At 39.4% G+C, this 15581-nt stretch overlaps 1 protein-coding gene across 4 annotated transcripts in view; it reads right to left on the bottom strand.

Annotated features, from left to right (window-relative positions):
- Positions 1–15581, bottom strand: part of plxnb1b (plexin b1b) — a 211665-nt gene that overhangs the window by 56131 nt on the left and 139953 nt on the right. For all 4 annotated transcript variants that reach the window (XR_005991453.1, XM_041779107.1, XM_041779095.1 and 1 more), the window contains one exon: positions 7143–7325. Coding sequence is in view for 3 of the 4 variants with exons in the window: in XM_041779107.1 (XP_041635041.1) it covers positions 7143–7325 (183 nt within the window). In the remaining variant the exon portion in view is untranslated. The remainder of the gene's footprint in view (positions 1–7142; positions 7326–15581) is intronic.

The raw sequence follows: 15581 nt of genomic DNA, 5'->3' as shown, positions 1-15581 counted from the left end.
TTTTTTTCCAGAATTCTGCTAGCGATGCATGATTTGGTATAATGTGAAGTTGCGATTATACTGGACATTACTGTGATTTCAGATTGTGATTACAATAAATGATTGGTATCACGAGTCTACTTGCTTTCTTAAAAAGGGGAATGCAGAGACACTGTAAAAAATCCAACTTGATTGATGCTGAGTGAACAAATGCTGAAGGACTGGGTGCACTTTTAATGACTTAACTAGTTGATTCAACATATTATGTTAAGTTTCTGTAATTATGTAAGGTAAGTGAACAAAGATTTTAGCTGAGCCTATATTTTCACAAAAAATAAAAAAAACACATAATCAACAAAAGGATAAAATTAAATCACACCATATTTCACATGATCAAACAAGACATTGTAAGAATACACCATAATTTGGAAGCAATGCAAGTTACAAGCTACTGGAAAAATTCTTTCAACTCAACATTTTAGATATGAACATGTTTTGTCAACTAAACGGCAACGTTACCTATAAAGTTGGGCCCCTGAACTTAAAAAGGCAGTAAAACTTGTTGCTCTACTGTGATTCACTGTGTTCTGATATTTATTTTTTACACTGGGATAATGATCGTTTGAAGAGCGTACCACATGAAGTTTCTACAGAACTGCTTTTGAACTAAACTAATATTTTCCAAGTAAAAGAAAAAAGTTTTTTTATTTTTCTGCAAAGGTGATTCTACATAAAGCAATAGGTTCACTATTGTACACTGAGAGCCCTTTATGCAGGCAGTTTTGCAAATCCTTAAAAAACTACTTCTTATAAAAATAACTGCAGCCTTTTCTGTTATTATGTGACTGCACAGTCTGACATCACAATTGGAGCTGTGATTAGTAGTGCAGTACTACCTTTTGCTATCTGACTCGGGTGACTTGTTTGAATTGAAGCCCTGCCTCCTGTTCTCAGCTGACAGGTGGCATCTGGAGTGATCTTCACAGCCACACAGATTTTACTGCTTCATGATGTTAAAACAACTTTTGGAGATCATATAATGCCAAGTCAGGTTTGCTGAACATTCAGAAAACGCAGAAGAAACTGACAGAAATCTCTGATTTACTCAGAACAAGTCGTCACACATGAACTGTGATCTGAAGCCGATTCAATCAGCTGGAAAAAAAAAAAAGAAGTGCTGAGTGAAGCAGAAGAAACGATCAAACAACTACAAGCCTGAAGCACAGATAAACACAATGTTTACTGTCAGCACAGTTTAGAGGAGGTAAACTAAAGAAATGATTCTGGGTCATGTGTCATCTGCAGAGACTGTCATGCATCATAACCAGAGACAGTACAGCTCATCATGGATCCTATAGTAACAGACAATAGAAGAAAAAATGTGGCCTGAATAAGATCCTGCTCATTCATGAGAGAAGATTCAAGTGCACGTATAGAAACTGATCAAGCATGTCTCCACATAAGTCACATTTTCTCTCTCTACTCATGTTTTCTTCAGTCCCACTTTGACATCATTCAATACAAAATAACAGAAAACTTAAGTGAACGTGGAGAGATAGACAAAAACAATCTTGGATCTATCTTTTAGTAGTTCTGGAAGACCCATCTAACTTAAAAGGTCTTTACTTGTAGGTTCATTCCTCAAATACCTCCAGATATGTGTACCATGTCAATAAAAAAAAAAAAAATTTAAGACGGTATATCACCTAAAACAGTTTTTACATTTACCTATTGTGTTGTATGCTTTACACCTGTGATTTTGCAACCACAGATTGTAGAAAGTACTAGAAAATTTTTTGTTCAAGCAGAGCCTTAGAAGTTGCCTTACTGAAAATGTTGTCCCATGCTAACTTTAAGCCTGATTCCAGACTGGATGTGTGTGATGTCAGCTCCAGCTCATGCCATCAGTCCTGTCTATCTTCATCTGTTTTACCTCAATAAATCTTTCTACAAGTGACCCCATTCACTGTATAACTGATCTGTAAAAAGTTTTAAAAAAGGATTCTGTACAACTGAGGTGAGTTTCTCTACAGAAATGCCAAACCTGGACTTTACTTTGAAAATCCCAACAGGATGTGCAACCTCATTGTGTTATTTTGCCTGTGACATGCTATCCTGATGTAGACATACAGGGCATTTAGAGAGTATTCCTTGATTGGAGTACAGCTGTGGTGAATTAAACTGATTGGGCATTATCTGGAAATGTACACACCTTTCTATATAAGACCTTACAGATGACGATGCAATCAGAGCGAAACCAGAGCCATGAGGTCAAAGGAACTGCCTGCAGAGCTCAGAGACAGGATTGTTGACAGGCACAGATCTGGGGAAGGCTTCAAAACATTTCTCCTGCACTGAAGGTTCCCAAGAGCACAACAGCCTCTATAATTCTCAGATGGAAGATGTTTTGGCATGACCAGGACTCTTCCAAGATCTGGTCGCCCGGCCAAACTGAGCAATCGGGGACAAAAGTGGCTAAACAGAAGCTTCTCCTCAGTGCAAAACACATGAAAGCGTGCTCAGTTTTCACATGGAGGTTGCTGCAAACTCCAGGTGGCTTTCATGTGTTATCTAGACTCAGGGGTACTGGGTGTAGATTAGTGAGAATTAACACATTTTTTTAAACTGCACCATCAGGCTGTAACAACAAAATTTAAAAGAAGTGAATGGGGTCTGAATACTTTCTGAACACACAGCACTCAACTGATGTAAAATACTTGCAGGTCAATATGGCTCTCCATCATTTTGCTGTGTTTTTTGGCTGAAAAGCTTACAATTAAAATAGGCAAGCCCACTGTTCTCAAGACTCTCAACATGTGAAATGTTACACATATGCAGGCAGTGTGGAAGCCTTCATTTGTTCACATACACCCCTGAATAAAAAGAAAAGCAGTGGTGCAGCCATTAAACGGCCGCCATGCATGCATTCTGACAGAGCCATTAGATAACCAAGTTACAAAGAGGTGGAGCTGTGGTGGGTCTGAAGCCTCATGACAAATAGCTTTAATAAGCTGACTTGTAGGAATGTACTGTACTCAAGCATAGGAACTGCAGTCAAGCCCACCATTCAATAGCCAAAGATAACATATGCAGAGTGAAAAAGCTGCACTGCTTTGCTTTAAATGTTTCTTGTTTGTTAGATAAATTCAGGCTCCTGCAGTGTTTTTAATGTAACTGCCCATTTTACTATAATGATGAAATGGCATGGCTTTGTGTAGGGCTCATCTAGCAACCACAAGCAGACGCTTTCTATTCGAGCATTTTCAAAATTTATTTTACCACAGTCTTTTTGAATATTACACATTTTCAAATATGGCCCTGATTAAAAATAATCAAAATTCCCTTTGGGTTAAAAAGTTCTGCCTCCACAGAAACACACAAATTATTTGCATCTAGAAGAAACTTTTAAAAATAAAAAAATTAAAGTTTGCTATTTTTCTGAATTGAAATGAACAAAAATTCTTAGTATAATTCAGTTTTGTCCACCACTAGAGGGCAGAGAATGACTAAAAGTGATTAAAAAATTTAAAGAAAACTAGGAAATGTGGATTTTATCTCTGCTACACAGAAGGGAAAGAAAGAGCTGGATCTGTGGGGTTTTCAGAGTCCGTTTCTGCGTTCATGTAAAGTTTGTACATTTTCTCCCTTCTTCTCTTTTTGTTTACACATGGAGCACTTTAGGCGACCAGTTAGGGATGCTTCTGAAGTTTCAAGTCGAAAGACTATTGCTTGTGGTCAGGAGGAGCTGGGCTGACAATGTGTCCATTAACAACGCTGAGATCGACACCGACACTGTCTGCTGTTATGACTGATATCTCTCTATAACTGTGAATGAGCGTCTTTGTTAGGAGGCGCACGTGTTTGCCAGTCAGCGATGACCAGCGTGAAGCTTGGACGTTCTCTGGTCACAGTGAGTGTGCAGCTCGGGGTTTAGCTGGCTCTGTGTGACGTAACTTTGCAAAAATACGTTAATGGCTGTCATTGTGCTACTGCTGCCTGTGCAGGGGGCCTCAACCACAAGCCACCATTCAGAAAAAAAACAGCACAAAGAGGCACTGTGTGGAGAAAACTTACGATCTGTAAACTACTGATATCAAGGGGCCGCCTACAACATCCAACCTAAATACAGAACAAATACATTAAACCCAACACTTGTGTCCTCAGGAGCTGTTAATCCTCCACGCTTAGATGTTCCACTTAATTACATTTGCTCACTTTCACCTGTTTATTTTTTTGTTTTTTTAATCCACAACTGGACAATCCTGTGACCAAGCCTCACCCTGAACTCTGTGTGAACCCACAGACACACCACCATATGTGACCCCACAGTGTTGTGACTGCAGCACCTTGGAAATCTAATTGATGGCCTGTTGAGGATAAACAACACTTCAGAGGAGCTTCACATGATCCGGCCAAAGAGCTGGACACTCACGGGCCGTTCAACATGACTGAAAGGTACAAAAATTTCTGTTGAATGGGCTGTTGAGGCGACAGGAACATCCTCCTGATTGAGTTGGAGCAAAGGCTGCAAACTCGTTACACTGCAATTCACAGGTAGTCAACACCAACACAAAAAGCAGCTCAATAAAAAACTAAAGTGATAAAAATAGATAAGAACATGAGATGGATGTAGGTCAACCTCTGTAGGGACGAGAACACCTCAAATATAAATGTAAAGGTCTGAACTCTTAACCTGAATACTGTTTAAAGTTTGAGTTTCTGCTACTTCATCCAGTAATTAGGGATGCATGATTGAGGGGTTTTGCTGATATCCGATATTCAGATATTCATAAATTTGATTTAAACAGATACAGATATTTAAATGTAGTTCAGACCTGATACTATAATCCTTAAAACACACAATTTAAAGCTTTAGGATGAACAAAATAAGACATTTCAGTCCTTAAAAGTCTTTAAAGTGTAGTGAATGATGCTGAGCAAAGACTTTAGCTGACATAGGTCTTTTGTACAACCTTAAACTCCACTAATGTATTTGTTCACACAGCAAACATTTACTGTTGATATAGGCAGATTTTTAATGCCAAAATATCTGCTGTAAATACTGACCATTTTCCATATCTGTTGATACGATAATTCATTTTAGCTAAAGCTAGCCAAAAATAGATCTTTCATGGCTGAAACGGACTTAAAGTAAGTTAAGTTTTCATTGAGATAACTAGAACTAAATAAATGCAATTTAGTTTTCATCGGACATTCAAATCCATGATATTTCTCTACTGTGGGTAAATCTGTCAAAATATAATGCATCTGTATCTATTCTGCCTCTCAGCTGTAGAAAGCAGGGACCCCAGGTTTGGCAAAGTGCATAGAACACACTACCATGACTTGGTACCAAATTTAGGCAAGAAAATAAATGGTTGAACCAAAAGTAAAGACTAAAACTATAAAGGTAGAAATGACTAAAATGTGACTAAAACAAAAAGGTATTTAATTTAAAGACTGAGACTAAAATTTAAAAACCTTTCATATGTGTCAGACTGTCATCAGGAAAATCCATCTTGAAAAGATACAATTTACTACGTGTGCCAAACAGAAAATAGTTCTGACCAATCAGCATCATTTGAGAAGAATGAGGCGTTAGTGAGGGGCGGGGTTTAGTTGTACTGTGAGCCAATAGCACTGGCTGCCTCCAGTGAAGTGGTTAGCCTGGATAGTAGTATAGTATAGCAGCAGTTTTGTTAGAACCAAACCTCATTTCTTTATCAAACAGGATCAAAGAGCCACTCTGAAAGCTTCAGTAAGCAGAGCAGATGTTTTTGCATGTCTATACTACAGTAGCGCTAGCCTGAATAGCTCAGGCTAGCAGTGGAGCTGCACATCTGCTACCTCATTTTGTCTTGTTGCTCTGATTGGCCTGTCATGAATGAACAGACAGAACATTCATCCAATCACCTTCTTAGAATTTTTTGAAGTCCTGCCCTTCATAAACAATTCTATGGGTGGTTTCTCAGATGAATGTGAGATATATTTATGCAGTGGATGTTTGAAACTGTCTATCTGGGGTCTCAGGTTAGCTGAGTGGGATAAGTTGTTTAAATAAAATGGTTTACCCAATGGCTGAGTCAAAGAAAATATTTTTTACAGAGCAAAAAAAGGTCACCTGTTCAACAAACCAATCTGTTTTTACAGTCAAACACGAGAGAAAATGTTGGCAGAGAGGAAATGTTACACTAAAACAGACACTGTGAAAAACATTGATAATTGGCAGTCTGCGTAATTGTTGTTTTAAAATCCTGCACCTCTAGTATTCACTGCTTCAGCTTCAGACTATTAGTGTAGTTATTACAAATGCTGATAGTCCCACAAAGATAAAATAGTGATCAGTTGTGGAGCCCTTCTAAAAAGCAAGCCTCCAGTCTGATGACTCTTGCATGTTTAAACCTGTATAAACAGACAGCAGCTAATAAATCAGTAATAAATCAGATAGCCTGTTGGACCTGAGACAAAGCTGTGAGCTATAAATCAGTAGATGAGCATGCTGTTTTACACCTTTAAAAACATGAAACCTTGCCATGTTAACCCTGAACATGAGATGACTCCCAGATGTTTGTTTCATACTTTAAAAAACTTAGATTGAAAAATCTTAAAGGCCAATGTTATGATGGTCTCCAGCGTCCCACACACCTCTCAGTCTATTTTTATTATCTACTGGATGAGTGGGTTTAATACAGCTGGACAATTTTACCACAGTCTCAGTGCATTCCTTCAACAGGATGAAGCAGGACTCTGCTCCTGAGATTATTTCAGCCTGCCTGCCTCCAAACACTGAGCCTATTCCAGACTTTTTCTGGTTGGCAGATGTCGGTTTCTGGGGAAGAGCAGAGAGAAGTTGAACTGGATGTTTGCTGGGTTGACTGTCGTGTCCTTGCAGGGACAGGTATTACAGTAATGTGAGAAATTCCTACAACATGTCAACAAAAATGAGGTCAGAACTGAAAGTAATGAAACAAGTTGTGACGTATGCCAGGCTGTTACTTCAATTCCCAGCAATAACAGAGCAATCTCTGCATAACATCACAGTTTGCACACACACAAAGAACACTTTGTCAGCGATAGCAGTTTATGCGTCTGTGCAGAGACAAACCAGCATGAAGGCTGACAACCTGTCCGTGCATGTCTTCATATCTGAGAGACCATCTTACCTTGTGCAGGTTCCCCTTTGAGTCCCCCAGGAAGGCGATAGTATGCCCCGCCCTCACGCTGACAGCCACAGCGGTGAGACGAGCAGACGGGCTGTCCAGGATGGTTTCAGCCTCAACGTCGATCCGGCTCGCCATCGGGCTGGGGGTGTGATCGGAGCCACAGGGGTACGCGTCCAGAGTGTTCTGGTGGAGGAGGAACAGGAGAAGTTATGATATGTTTGGTGAATGAGACACAGCAGAGTAAAACAGCAGCAAAACAGTGTCTAAACATGCTCATTTTCTCTGCATTAATCACTTTGATATGATCATGATTTATTCAAACAATGCTTCAAGTTTAAAGAGTCTTGGGATTTGTTAATAAAACAATCTTATCAAGAGAAGATGGCTTATTCAGTTCATATTCTGCACTCAAGTCACCTTCAATTAAGGCAGAACTCTAGTTTAAAGTAAAGATAGTTAACATTGCTGCAAAACATCACTGTAAAAATCAGTTGAAAATGCAAAATCCATGTCTAACCAATGCTGCACTGAAATATGACACTAAATTCAAGCATTTAAGGATAAGAATCTGTATTTGATGCTCTTTGGTGACCTTAAAGGGCTACAAGGTAATCTGTGTTAATTAGATCTCACTAGCTGTTCAATATCCATTCAAAGAAAGATTTATGATGTTTAAAAAGACTAAAACTAAAGAGTGACAGGGAAGAAACTTGCTTTAGCTTTTAACAGCAGACTCAACAAATGTTGCTGTCGTTATTTCTAGTCTTTGATTGGCTGTTAGATCTATACATTGATTAAAAAACTGTCCTGTGTTTAACCATCGTTGACATAACTAATAACTAATCATGACCATGTATCAAGATAATTTCATCACTGAACATTTTTAGTTTACAAAAATGATAAAAGTCTGCACACATTAAAAGAAAAAACATACACATAAGATGGCAAAAGATTATATTATTTAATTGCGATTAATCACAGGATTCATGTAATTAATTACAATTAATCACACCCTATTTATCACTTTTTAAAATTCCGCTATTTTGCATTGAAATCTGTTTTTATACTGTATTAGACTAAAGGTAAGTGAGCTCCACTTTCAGCACAGACCTGCCTTTATCAGTAAAATTAAGATTTTTACAAGAACTTTACCCCAGAGAAAAGAACCTATGTACTGAAAAGGAAACACATGAGCAGTTAAAAAGAAAATGTTTGATAACACATGATTAAGGTGACTTCTGGCTCGTCTAGTGAGCTGTCTGAGTGTTTAAAACTGAAATGAGGCATTGAGGATCAGTGGTGGACTTATTTACATCACTGTGGCTGCAGGAGGGTGCTGTAGTGGCTTAAAGTAAAAACAAACCATGTGATTAACCGTGATTAAAAAGATATCAATGCACTAATTGTGGATTGTCATTAATTTGAAATGATTCAATTAATCTTGACAGCCCTTATATAAACTTGAATTTTTCATCATAACTTCACCTACTAAACTATAAATACTTTAAGTGAAAACTTTAAATTTCAATTTGTAATTTGTAAGTTAAACCTAAGTTTAACCTATAGCAATAACAATACTAGAATCTTCTTTTATTTAGCCAGAATAATTGCATTTGCATATTATAAACAAATAGTGAAACACTTCTGCAAATGTGTTTCCATGCAATAAAGGCCAGAGAATTACATTTTGATTTCAATTTTTTTTTAAATGCACTAAAAGAAAAACCTTACTCTGCATATCATGCAGACAGATGCTGGGGACTGTTAATAAATTGTTACTCTGCAGTTTGCTCTAAAAAGCATTCTTAGACTCCGTCTGGCAGTACAAGCACCTCTGAAACACGTTCATTAGATTTAACATTTATTTTAGAAAGCAGCTTTCAGAAAAGTTTTGTCCATTCCAAATAAAGAATACTGAATTAAAACTTTAATCAATAAAAATCCTCAGGCTTCAGGGGCTATGTGGCTGGGTGATGTCATTCTGCAGCTTATTTGTTTGTTAAAAAGGGAAAATGGACTTCAGCTTCTGCACTGCAGGTCACACCTACCCATGCATGCCCACTCGCTCCACATTCAAACACTGACGGCAGGGGTTATAGTAGAGAATTGGCCATCAGTTTAACTCATTTCATTCAAATGCATCGGTATTTAGTTAAAGTTTATAGGATTAAATGAATAAAACTTTACAACAGACAGTCTGCACAGGGAAGCACAAGAAGTTGGTTGGAGCTGTTTTAGTGCCATGCGTGTTAGCTTTAAACAACAGACTGATGTTGCTGCATTCATTTTTTCTAACTTCTAACTAAAAAATGTCCACTATTATCCACTGTCAACAGAACTTTACATACTTTCCCTTTATCAAGATTGTTTCATCACTAGGCCTTATCAGTCAGACAGAATACATCAGATAAAACGACACTAGCTTTTAAGATTCTGATATGCATTGATAGATAAACTGTTTTGCTCATCGTAAGGCAGAAAAAAGCTGTGGATGGTGAACGAATGGTGTTATCATGCTGCTTGTCCTATACAAGCATGCTCAGACTCAGAGTCTTGCAGCAGCTTTGAGACAGCAGCTTTGATTAATTTGCAGCTAGTGCTGCTTGGGACTCCACAGCACCTGGGACACTATTTAAATCATTGAAGTCAGAAAGTCTGAGCCGGATTTTGGCTTTGGTAGTCTTTAAATCTTCTTCTACTGTAGAGGAGAATGTTTCACCTTATGCCACTGCTACAAAATTAACACAATAAATATGTTGGAGTAAGGTTTCTGTAAACATGTCTAACCACTGGGATCTATGTGTGACTGAATTTTTGTTTGAACTGTTAAAAAGTTGTTCGCCTCTTTCCTGGCTGGGTTTAATTTGGGCAGAGCAAGAATCTGAGCCCATGACATCATCAGTCTTGATGGAGAATTATCCCACCACTCTAACCCTACAATGGTATAAAATCACAGAGCAGTTCATCTCAGTACAGTCTGCTGTTAAGTAGCCTAATGTTACTTTGTTGAAAGTTAACAGTCGGCTACATGCTGTTTGTTCACTGTGAGGTAAATTTCCCAAATCTTTTAATGAGCCTATGGCTCATTAAAATAGCACAACAGAGAGATTTGTACCAGAAAACAGTAAATTTAATCCCCAACTTCTGTATCTCTGCTCTGGCACAGAGCCAGGCAGCTGCGTTTTGACAGAAGCACTTTTCAAAACATGAGAGGTTTGCATTTCTCCTGAGAGGGCGTGGCTTCATCTCATCCAACAGACACGCCCACACCACCCTAGAGCAGATTTTACAGCCTCATTTTTCATGATTTTGAAGCTTAATTTTCTAAACTTAGAGATGTTTGTCATGACTCAAAATTGACCTGGTGGTTCATAACACAGTGGCTTGTCATACAACAAACCTAAAATAAAGATTTTCTTATCATTTTAAAGGGACTTTAAGATGATTCAGAGAAGATCCAACTTATTTCAGGGAGATGGTTCCACACCACATTCTGCACATGTTTACAACAGCATGACTCTAAAGTAAACGAGGGCACAGACCTGCCTGCAGTCCCAGCGTGACATCCATTTAAAATGTTTGGCACATTTTGAAGCATAAAAGACTAAACCACTGAAAAGATGAAATCTGAAATTAAGCAAGAAAGAGAAGCATTTGACTTTCACACTTAAAGAAACTGGTCTCCTCTGTTAAAGATGTGAGACTACAGAGTGGTAAACATGATCCTGTCTCAACTTTTTTGAAAAGTGGTGTTGGTATCAACCTGAAAATAGGCATATAACTTCTAAAAGTAATACAATTATCAGCGTCAATATTTGACAAGTTTTTCTGCTGTTTTTTAAATACAGGATTTCAATGTTGTATGCCATCACATTCTGTCTTATTTACATTTTACACACTGTCCCAACTTTTAAATGAAAATGGTTATATATAATTTAGAGAAAATAACTTTTCTACTATCTTGCTGCAGTACCACTAGAATTCTTCTATTTTTCAATCTCACCCCTATCAGTTGCAAAAATCTGAAGGGCTCTAATCAAACTTGAGGAACACAAAGATTAAGACTGGAAAAACACCACCCATCATCCTGCATGTCCATGTTAAAGCGCTTGTTTTGTCCAAAAAGGAACCCCCTGAAGTGATTTGTTATTCATCTCTGAGCAACTAAGCTGGTTACCAAAAATAAAGCAGCCGTGCTCCTTTTGTGGTGGTAAAATCCCGGTAGGATTTACTGTGGAGGGATTGGGGCTTTGGGAACACACCATCACAGGATCCCACTGACTTCTACGCTCACTGCTTTAAAGCTTAAAGACAATTTGTTTTTGCCTCCACGGTTTGGCAGCGGGAAGTGTTTGCTCTGGCTGAATTGTTGTTGTTTTTGGTCTCGAGAAATTTATTCTCCACAAGAACTTTTGAGAGCGGGGTCACTGCTTTATCATCGCTTATCTTAACACTGGGAAGTAGAGGCCATAAACCTAAGAGCTGCTGAAGCTCTGGTTTGCTCTGATGGATAGCTGCAGTTGGATGGAGTGTTGTTATGAAAGGACTCCTTATTTGGACTAGAAACAGAGACTGCTGAACCCCCTTTACACAATCAACTCAAGTGACCAGCTTAAACTTGTTGAACATAACTGGACTGTTTGCTATAAATAGTCCTCTGAGTATTGATTAGGTTAACCGAGTGAAAGAATGTTTAGACAGCCTGTTCTGTTTACATCGGAGGGAAGCAGGCAGGGATGACTGGATGCTAAGAATAGCCCTGAACCACATTATGACTACTGTAAAAGTTATGAAGTTATGACGTCCAGTCCTGGATCAAAGCCCAGGAGCTTAAAGGCTGACCGCCACGGCTGATGGCGGCCTGTGATTACACTGTAATACCTCATGCTGCCGCGCAGACTACAATCATCCAGACATTTAAACTTAAACTCTGAGGGGGAAGTAATAACCACGCGGAGAAAGATAACAACAAGATTGACTACAGTTGCATCTGGGCTTCTAATATTTGGTAAGAGGCCTGATCAGCAATAACAAAGCTTGTTCCCAAAGGCTCAGGCCTTGCGTGAGAGGAAGTCCTCAGTACAGATGGACTCCTGGTCAAGTCTGACCATGGATCACGCTGCTTTGGTGTTGTTTTTTTGCAAAGGGATCCAACTGAGATTTGGCTTCTTAATGAAACTGTAAATCTCTTTTCAGCTTCAAATCCCTCATCACTGTTCCCAACTTAAGCCATATGGTTTGATTGGATTCCCTTCTTTTTTAAAAATACCACTTTAAAAACATGTATCAGCATTAAATCTCATAAGGTGTTATGTCTGGGGTTGTGTTATCCCATTCAAAATCAAAGCCTCTTGTAAAACCGCGGTCCAAGGCTGTAGAATAAAGACATTTTTATTGTACATGACTAAAAGTGTTTAATACTCCAGCTTTTTCTTGTATCTCTATGAGTATCAGCAGCTACCAAGACCCATAATTCAGTCATACTGGCAGGATGTAAGACATTTCTGAAGTGTTGGGATTGACTGTTCATCTTCAACCATTTAGCCAAGCAACACTGCAGCCCACTTTCAATGCAGGATAAATATCTAATAAAGATATACCAACCAAAACAAAAACCAGCCGCTGCATGCCTCAGCAAGTTATGCAATTCTTAAGAAAGCGAAAGTACAATGGGTGGTCAAGAAGGGCTGGGGCGGTTTCTGTGGTAGTCTGATTCATAAAAATGTTATGAGCAACGGCCGACTATGAGCCCTGGAGGATTTGACCTTTAAATTCCAAAATCAAACTAGTTCGTCTCTGAGTCAGAGTGGAAATTTGTTTCTTCAAGCTGAAGAAAATCAAAGGATTCTTGAGCTATCACACTAACAAGCAAGGGGTGCACATGACCGTAACCTTTGACCTCAAAAATTGGATCAATTCATGCTTGAATGCGGGTAAAAAAATGTGTGCAAAGTTTGAAGGAAATCCATCAAAGTGTAGATGCATGATATTGCCAAAGGAATTCACTCATCCATCCAAAAAATTGAAATCAGGTGTTCCAATCACTTCCATGACCACAGGTGTATAAAATCAAGCACCTAGGCATGCAGACTGTCTCTACAAACATTTGTGAAAGAATGGGTCGCTCTCAGGAGCTCAGTGAATTCCAGCGTGTTACTGTGATAGGATGCCACCTGTGCAACAAGTCCAGTCATGAAATTTCCTCACTCCTAAATATTCTACAGTCAACCGTCAGTGGTATTATAACAAAGTGAAAGTGATCGGGAATGATAGCAATTTAGCCACGAAGTGTAAAGCACGCTACCACTGGACTCTAGAGCAGTGGAGGCGCATTCTCTGGAGTGACGAATCACGCTTCTCCATCTGGCAATCTGATGGACCAGTCTGGGTTTGGTGGTTGCCAGGAGAACGGTACTTGTCTGACTGCATTGTGCCAAGTGTAAAGTTTGGGGGAGGGGGGATTACGGTGTGGGCTTGTTTTTCAGGAGTTGGGCTTGGCCCCTTAGTTCCAGCGAAAGGAACTCTGAATGCTTCAGCATACCAAGAGATTTTGGACAATTCCATGCTCCCAACTTTGTGGGAACAGTTTGGGGATGGCCCCTTCCTGTTCTAACATGACTGTGCACCAGTGCACAAAGCAAGGTCCATAAAGACATGGATGAGAGAGTCTGGTGTGGATGAACTTGACTGGCCCGCACAGAGTCCTGACGTCAACCCAGTAGAACACCTTTGGGATGAATTGGAGCAGAGAGTGTGTGACCTCACAAATGCACTTCCAGAAGAATGGTCAAAAATTCCCATAAACACTCCTAAACCTTGTGGAAAGCCTTCCCAGATGAATTGAAGCTGTTAAAGCTGCAAAGGCTAGTCTGACGTCATATTAAACCCTGTGGATTAAGAATGGGATGTCACTAAAGTTCATATAAGAGTCAAGGCAGGTAAGCGAATTCTTTTGGCAATATACTGTATTAGGCTTACAAGAATAGCTCTGATGTGCACGGACAGTCTGAAACAGAGTGTCTCCAGCCCAAGCAATCACCAACGTGGAGGCATTAAAATAATAGTTATAAAAAAGCAGCTAAAAAAATTGCTTGACATTGGTTATGGTCCTCCAACAGAGCCTGGCAGCACAGACATTTTGATTCATGGAAGTCACTTAACACATTTACTCAAGTTACGGTAATTTAGTAGCTTTTGTTGCACTTGTACTTGGTCCGTTATTACACTTAGATATTTTAGGTGTAACTTTACCTGAACAACCTGGATGGAGTTTCTTATTCCAATGTTCCAATAACAATAGCTACTCAGTGCTCTGTACTTGAACTTTAAATTATTTGTTTTTAATTTATCTTGACTGAATTTATTTGCAAGTAATTCTACTTCTACCTGATTAAATGTTATCTAAAATAATTGTACTTTTACTTGAGTACAACACTCTTGTACTTTTCCTACCTCTCAATTTGTTTCACGAGTCAGGACAGGAATATATAGCTGTGTCAATATGTCATTCCACCCTTTCCTCCTGGCCACCTATTTCCTTGTTTTCACTTTTTTGTCTGTGATTTTCTGCTCCACTGTGCATCTGTATGCCGTCACCGTCTTATCCTCTTTCCCCTTCAGAGTCTTGTCTCAGCGGGGTGTGTGTCTTTATCCGTCCTTGTCAGGCCTTGTTAAACATTACCCTCAACCCCACCCCTCTAAGTAGGCCTAATGCCGCCGATCGATGCCTCCCTACCCAGCAATTCTATTAAATCACACTGCCCGCACCGCCTGCTCCCCTCCAGCCGATTGGCTGTATGTGGCTGCAGAGGTTGGAAGGTCAGTGCTGCTCCATGTCCTGAACACAGGGGGGGATGTGATAATGGAGATGGATGTCAAATAAGCCTATGATGTCCATTTAAATGCAATGTTTACATGCACACCATGTGAAGCCTGGGTTTAAAGAGCCGGTGTTATGACAGAGCTAATTTGATTCAATCCCTCCTCCACAGCATTACTTTTGCTTCTTACAAAAATGTCTAATTTAATTTGGTGCTCTCTGTTACAAAGGTTGCATCTCTGAGAGAGGGCGGGCAGGTCTGGACAGCTTCACATGGACGGCACCAGCTCTGGCAGACGAAAGCTTTTAGCAGGTATAGTCATCACAGAGGAAAAATCACATCTCTAAGAGAAACGGACATCATGTTCTTTGGTAGCACAGCACTGAAAACAAGAAAACTGTGCCATTCAGAGACTGGCTCACTGTGTTTGTCTCTGCCCTTTGTTTATGTCGACGTTTTCATTCAGAGAAAAAAAAGCAAATATGTGGCCACACGGCTCATTCTTACAGGGCAGAGGCCATTCTTTTCCTGTGGGCAGTCATTTTTAGCTTGCATGCTTCCTTTCAGTAACACCCGTTCACACAAACATACAATTACTCACAGTGACACATGGGAGTGG

The sequence above is a fragment of the Cheilinus undulatus genome, linkage group 3 (genome assembly GCF_018320785.1).
Source record: "Cheilinus undulatus linkage group 3, ASM1832078v1, whole genome shotgun sequence".
NCBI classification, from domain to species: Eukaryota; Metazoa; Chordata; class Actinopteri; order Labriformes; family Labridae; genus Cheilinus; species Cheilinus undulatus.
This window is presented reverse-complemented; position numbering and strand designations above follow the sequence as displayed.